We start from the raw sequence: 7,362 nt of genomic DNA, 5'->3' as shown, positions 1-7,362 counted from the left end.
TTAATACACAAACTATTGTTCTATTTGTCCTTACTTTCCCACTTCTTATTTAACTTTTCTGCTGCCCTATCTCATGGTTACAGCTCAGCTCTAATCACAGTTCTGCTGTCTCTGAGGCCTGCCTTTTGCAGCTTTCCCAAAACCCTCTGATTTTAAGGATTCCCCCATTCACCGTCACGAAAGCACTCTGGGTAGCACTGATCAAAAAAGGCAATTGCAGTTTTACAGATAAATTTCAAGTGGCAAGAGCAGCCATGATCTCCAATTGCCGAGGCAAAGGCAGCAGCAGCCTCCTGCTGTCGCCTCAGGGTGAGTAAAGCAGTGCTGAAAACAGCGCTGGAACCCGATCCTTTCTTTCTCTGAGGGCTGGGTCAGGGCAGCACAGGCGGGCCCTGCGCAGTCAGGGCTGGGTGTGGGTGATTGCTGCTCTACTCCAGAACTGAGCTGGAAAAAGCCCTCGGGAGCCGAGGCAGGAGCAGGCGGGAAGGGGCCGGCTCTGCTGCTGCTCCTGGCCGGGAGCCCCGGCTGGGCCGGGCCGGCGCCCCCTGCGCTGCGGCTGCTGCTGCTGCCAGAGCCGGGCGGGACTCGGGGACAGGGAACGGACACGGGGGGACAGCAAAGGCCTGGCGGCTGCAGGGATGGTTGCGCTCGGGCCAGCGCCAGCACAGAGCTTCAGCCCGCGATGAACCCCGAGTGAAACGCTGGGGAAAGGCTCCATTTCAGCCTTTCTTCACTCGTGGCTGTGAAGGGACTGAAATAAATGGAGAACAAGCAGGGCCCGACCCCTTCTCCTTTGGGAGGAGCCCCAGGCCTGGGGCCGTGAGGGGCCGTGGGGGTCTGTGAGGGGCTGAGAGGGGCTGAGAGGGGCTCAGATGGGTCATGAGGGGCCATGAGCTGTGAGGGCTCCTGAGGGGCCATGAGGAGTTTTGAGCGGGCCATGAGAGTCTCTGAGAGGCCATGAAGGGCTGTCGGGGACCTTGAGGGGGAGAAGGGTCTCTGAGAGGCTGTGGGAGGCCAGGCACCTCATGGAACCAAGGGTTGGTTATGACACTGTGGAACCAAGGAGACTGTTGTTTGCAGTATAGAAACTTATGGAGTCAAAAGTGCGCTGTGACATTCTGGAGCGTCATGGAACCATGGAGACCATTATGACACTTCAGGACTCACTGGAACCAAGGGGCCATTTAACCTAAGGGTCATTGTAGCACGGCGGGGCCTCATGGAATCAAGGGGATCTTAGTGGGGCTCCGTGAGACCACCGAGGGATTCTGACTCTGTGGAACCAAGGAGACCATTGTGACACTACAGGGTGCGGTGGAACTAAGAACTCATGTGACAGGGAGGAGCGCAATGGAATCAAGGGGCCATTCGCTATTTCAGGGTTTCATGGAGCCAAGGTGTCCTTGTGACACTGTGGGGCATCATGGAATCCTGGAGACCATTCTGGCACTTTGAGGCCTTGTTGAATCAAGGGGCTCTGCAGGGCCTTGTGGAACCAAGGAGCTCTTTGTGACACTGCAGGGCCTCATGGAAGCAATGAGACCATTCTGGCACTCTGAGTCCTCATGGAACCAAGGGGCCATTGTGACACTATGGGTGCCCATGGAAGCAAGGGGCCAGTGTGCCATAGCCTTGCCCTGAGAAACCAAGAGTCCATTGTGATCCTGCAGAGCCCTATAGAACCAAGAGGCCATTGTGGCACTCTGCACAGTTCCATGCAACCAAGAAAAACCATTTTTACACTGCAGGACTTCATGGATGCAAGGGCCATTGTGCCACTGCAGAGCCACGGAGACCATTGTGATGTTGCTGGGCCGTCTGGAAACAAAGATCTGTTGTGATGCTATGGGGCCTCATGGAACCAAGGGGCAGTTATGATGCTGCAGGGCTCAAGGATCCAAGAACATTGAACAGGTCTGGTTGGCTTGGCCTGACTGGTCCAGCTGACCTTGGAATGTTGAAGGTTGCTTCTCATCTGCCCCTAAAACTCTGGAGTTCTGTGCTTTCTTTCCTGTGGGAAAGAACTCTTCTACTCCTCCTGGTGTTCATGGCTGAAATTGGGATTTTACCTCCATATTTGATTATATCCAAAGATTGTTCTTATATGTGGAACCTGCCCTAAGCACTGCCCGGTTTGTCTGTAGGGGAAATCCCCTGGGTGCCCCTCCTTCAGCTCGAAACTGCCAGCAAGGGTCAGCTGAGAACAGCCCTGCTGGGCAGAGCTGCTCTCTTGTCCCTGCACTGAGAGACCATCCCTGTTCCTCTCAGCCCCACACGATTTCACCTGCAGTGCTTTAGAAATGTCAGGGATTTCAGACACCCACAACCACTCCTAACTGTGGCAGGTGCAGCTGGATGAACAAATACAAGGAATTCTTTCAGCTCAGTTTTTCAGACGAGCAAATTGCAAAGAGAAGAGCTGAAAAGCTTTTTTGGTGTTTCACTAATCTGTTTAATTGGTGATCACCCAGCATTCTCAGTTGCCTCTCTCTGCACAAGAAGAAGGAATCTTCTGGAGCCCATTTGTGTGAGTCCCTACTCTCAAGGCCTGAAAAACCCAGAGCCCAGGTGAGGGGAATGCAGAGAAGTGTTCCTAAAAGAGAGACCCTGAATGTTGAATTGCTATGGGATATGCAATATATCTTGCTCTAAGTCTGTCTCAGCTCTGTCCTGCCTTTTCCTTCTCAGGAGAAAATAATTTCCTGAGGCCACAAATGTCCAACAGCAGCTCCATCAGCCACTTCCTCCTGCTGGCACTGGCAGACACGCGGCAGCTGCAGCTCCTGCACTTCTGCCTCTTGCTGGCCATCTCCCTGGCTGCCCTCCTGGGCAACGGCCTCATCATCAGCGCCGTAGCCTGCGGCCACCACCTGCACACGCCCATGTTCTTCTTCCTGCTCAACCTGGCCCTCAGCGACCTGGGCTCCATCTGCACCACTGTCCCCAAAGCCATGCACAATTCCCTCTGGGACACCAGAGACATCTCCTACTCAGGATGTGCTGCACAGCTATTTCTCTTTGTCTTTTTCATTTCAACAGAGTTTTCCTGTTGTATTGCACTAAATAGTTTATTTAGTTGTTGTTGTTGCACTGGTGATGGGAAATTTCTACTGAGCATGTTGGGTCAAGTAGATGGGTTTTCCCCCTCCCTCATCATGGTCTCCCCCTCACACTCACCCCCTGTTATACACACCTGGTCTGTCCCATAGGTACTTCACCCCTCCCCAATGGCATCCCATTGGCTCCAGTCCTCTCTCCCCTGCCCCCATCCCCTAGGGTATAAATTCTCCTGTGTGAGAGTTCCACGCGCTCTTTTTCTACCTGGGTGGCCCCATCACCTGTGTCTTGCACCAAGCCAATAAACAAGATACTTGCACCCACGTGGAGAAGAGCGCCTCTCGTCTTTTACTTTCGTCTATGTGGGTCCGTGTGGGCTAGAGTCTTAAGCTAGCCGGATTGGACTCATATAAGGCCCAGGAAAACCTCGGATTACCGCATTTTCCCTCCTGACCATCATGTGCTACAACCACTACGTTTCCATCTGCAAACCCCTGCACTACGGGACCCTCCTGGGCAGCAGAGCTTGTGCCCACATGGCAGCAGCTGCCTGGGCCAGTGCCTTTCTCAATGCTCTGCTGCACACAATACATTTTCCCTGCCACTGTGCCATGGCAATGCCCTGGGCCAGTTCTTCTGTGATATTCCCCAGATCCTCAAAGTCTCCTGCTCACACTTCTACCTCAGGGAACTTGGGCTCCTTTCTGTTAGTGCCTTCTTATCATTTGCCTGTTTTGTGTTCATGGTTTACTCCTATGTGCAGATCTTCAGGGCCGTGCTGAGGATCCCCTCTGAGCAGGGACGGCACAAAGCCTTTTCCACCTGCCTCCCTCACCTGGCCGTGGTCTCCCTGTTCCTCAGCACTGCAGCCTTTGCCTACCTGAATCCCCCCTCCATCTCTTCCCCATCCCTGGATCGGGGAGTGTCAGTTCTGTACTCAGTGGTGCCTCCAGCCCTGAACCCCCTCATCTACAGCCTGAGGAACCAGGAGCTCAAGGATGCCCTGAGGAAAATGATGACTGGATGATTTCTGAAGCAACCAATTTCCCATTTTCTTCTGCATAGCTTTCAGAATGGAACTCATGAAAGGCCCAACAGGCCTTCCGAGGGCTTTGGTAATGTTCAGTGGGTTTTTCTCTCATAAAAATATCCTCAATGAAACTCTTTAATCCCCCCATCAAATTCACTGATTGCCTCTTGATCTTGACCCAGAAGCTCTGTAAACCAGGGTTTGTGCTATCGCTGCATTTGAAGAAAAGAAACTACCTTGCAGTGCCTGTTTTATCTGGGATCCCAGCTCAGAGACCTGCATGAAGTTAGAGGGGAGAAGGGGAAAAGAGTCCCATCAGAGCAGCACGGGCAGGGAGCAGCAGGGGTTGGTCCTTTCAGAGCTGCCCTGCCCAACTCCAGCCTCTCCTTCCCATCCCTGCTGTGGCTGTAAGGCCAGAGTGCTCTGGCAGCTTGGTCACTGTCCTGCTGTGTGTCCCTGCTGTGGCCACAGGCAGGGACAGGCCATGGGCACTGCTGGGACACAGCTGGGCTCCAGCACAGCAGCTCCATCAGCCAAGGCCATCTCCTGAGGCAGGGCAGGGAGGCTTTGCTCTCCTCCAGAGCTGCTGTCAGCAATGTGCCCCAGGAATGCCCTGGCACAGCAAAGCCCAGTGCCTGGGGCAGAGGGGAGTGTGCAGGGGGGGCTGACAGCAGTGTCCTGGCACAGCCAGAGCTCCTGGCATGGACCTGAGGGAGCAGCAGAGCAGGGCCTGGGCTGTGTCTTTGTTCTGGGGACAGCCTGGGAAGGTGCCCCGGGACAATTGTCCCACAGCAGCCCCTGCAACCACCATTGCCAGCACTGGCCTCTCCCCACCTGCAGGAGGTTGTTTGTCCCTGCACGGAGGGACACCAAGTGACCAGGCCAGCTGGCCATGTCTGCTCTGTACTGAGGAGATCTCAGCAGTGCATCGTGTGTGTGTGGGGAGATGAACCCCAGTGAGCACAGACACCATCAGCAGCACCCGGGGGTGGCACAATTCCAGTGGCACAAACAGTGCCTTGAGGCCACTTCACTCTGAGAGTAACGTCCTCTGGGAAAACACCTGAATTCTTTGCTGGGTTGTGGTGAGGATTGCATAGAGAGAAATATTCAGGGCAGGGAGGCTCCAGAGAAAGTGCTCAGGTGTCCTGGGGTGGCTTTATGATGCTGAATTGTATCCCCATGTGTCTGTTTAGCCCAGAAATAAATTCTGCACCTTTAAGACTGGTCCCAAGAACAAAGGCAGGGAAGTCACAGTGTGCAGTTTGTGTGTGCAGAAGCTTCATTTTCCCTGCCCTGGAATTCTTTCTCTCTCTGTGTGTTGATCTGCAGCACAGGCAGCAAGCAGGAAAGAGCTCTCCTTTGCTTTTAGTTAGTTTATTTTAGCTAGCTGAGGCAGAGGAAGTCTCTGGACTGTGGTTTTTCCTTTCCTTGGAACTGTTCAGCCATGGTCTGGACCGAAAACCCAGAAGAACCCTGGGAGCTCACGCCTGTGGCCGTCCAGGGCCGGGGAGGCGACATTCCAGTGCCAGAGGGACTGACAGAGACTGAGGGAGCCAAACCACAGCCCAGGGAAGGGCTCTGTGAACCCCAGAAGGACTTTCTGAATTTGCCATCTCTTCAGAAAAGCGAGAGATTTAATTTTTTTAATATTATTCATTTTTTTTCATGTTTGTGAGTACTTTGCTTGTTAAATAAACAGTTTTTTCCACTTTTCTCAAAGGAGATTTTTGTCTCCTCAACAAGTGGGGGGAGGGGCTGCTTGAGTTTGTTTTCTAGAGGGACCCCTTTGGAGGTTTCCTCCCTAAACTTGACCTAAATCAGGACATCAGGGCAGCCAATGACTGCACAGAGACACCACTGGAGGCTGGGTCAGTGGGAAGAAACCAGAGCTGCCTCCCTTTTGAACCACCCCGAGGACCTGGACAGGGCTGTGCTGTGTTCTGGGCACGGACCTGGAACTGAGGGATGTGGAAAAGGCCTCTGGTGTCAGCAATGTTGAGAAGGCTGGGCAGTGTCACTGTAGGACCTCTCTCAGACCCCTTGGAAAGGCCAGAGCCATGCCAGAGGGTCCTGGGCCCTTGGGAAGGTCAGACATGGGACCAGTCTGCAGACAGGGCAGGGAGGGGGACTGGGAGAGCCACAGCCTGGTCAGGCTCAGCAGGGAAGGGGATGTGGCAAATCCTCCTGCAGCCATTCCAGGCACTGGCAGGACAGGGCAGGGACTGCAGAACCCCCGTGGGAGGGAAAAGAAGGGGATGTTGTGTGCCCAGACTTCAGCCAGGCCAGGGACAGGGTCTGCTGTGGTCTCCTCAGAGCCAGACTGGAGAGAGCTGGGCTGAAGGAGTGGAACATGGGGTGGGTGGGAATTTGGCTGAACAATGAGGGTCAAATGTCATCCATGGTACAGAGTCCTCTTGGCAGCCAGGCCCTTGTGACAGCCCTCAGTGACCAGCTCTTGACCACCACTGTGGAATATTTCTATTATGTCTACAACGGCATGAAATGCACTTTCAATTCCTTTGTGGATGCTGCCAAGTTGCAGGGAGTCTCTGATTGAACTCATCTGGTTAATGGTGACTGCAAAACATAATTCGGCAAGATGACTGGGTTGGGTAAATTTGTCTTGCAATCAGGTGCCAAGCAAGCCACAAGAAAGGGCAGAAAAAACTTATGCATCAGAGGAAAGGCAGTTCAATAGGGAAAAACCCAAACCCAATCAAAAAAAAAAAAAAAAAAAAAAAAACCCAAATAAAATCCAATCAAAAAACCCACAGCAACACCCACCCACTACAGCACAAAACCCCCACCAAAAAAACAAACCACAAAAAGAAAAGGTCACAAACAGAAGAAAAGCAAATCCACAGGAAACCTCCTACCAGCAGAAAATGTTTGACCACCTTGTGGCAGGAGAGGGTTCTGTATGTGTAGGTGCTGTTTTGAAAGAAAAATGTCTTAAAAAAGAAATGAATCCCCTACCCCCCTTCTCCCCCCACTTCTCTCAGTGGATTGCTGATCATGGTGTGACATGGAATGGAACATCCCTTGGGTCAGTCCAGCCCAGCTGTCCCATCCCTGTTCCCCAGGAACACTTGCCCACCCCAGGCCCATGGGTTGGGGGGTTGCAGACGCCTCATGCGGGGCGAGCACTGAGGCAAGGACAGGAGAACAGAACAACATTTACTCTTGTCAAGGACAGCAGAACAGAACAGCACAGCCTTGGAGAAACTGATTAAGGATGTACCTCTGGCAAACAGAAGTGACACAAAATGCAA

The 7,362-nt window shown here is 53.1% G+C and overlaps 1 protein-coding gene across 1 annotated transcript; it reads left to right on the top strand.

The window, feature by feature from the left end:
• Window positions 1-3,382: 3,382 nt before the first annotated feature.
• Window positions 3,383-4,391, top strand: LOC132334925 (olfactory receptor 14J1-like). Its single transcript, XM_059861046.1, is given in 2 exon segments — window positions 3,383-3,639; window positions 3,642-4,391. Coding segments are annotated over 2 exon segments (567 nt in total). The 5' UTR covers window positions 3,383-3,515; the 3' UTR covers window positions 4,085-4,391.
• Window positions 4,392-7,362: the final 2,971 nt, after the last annotated feature.

This window comes from Haemorhous mexicanus, chromosome 16 (assembly GCF_027477595.1).
Source record: "Haemorhous mexicanus isolate bHaeMex1 chromosome 16, bHaeMex1.pri, whole genome shotgun sequence".
Classification (NCBI taxonomy): domain Eukaryota; kingdom Metazoa; phylum Chordata; class Aves; order Passeriformes; family Fringillidae; genus Haemorhous; species Haemorhous mexicanus.
The sequence above is the reverse complement of the archived record's forward strand: the minus strand, read 5'-3'. Positions and strand labels throughout refer to the sequence as shown.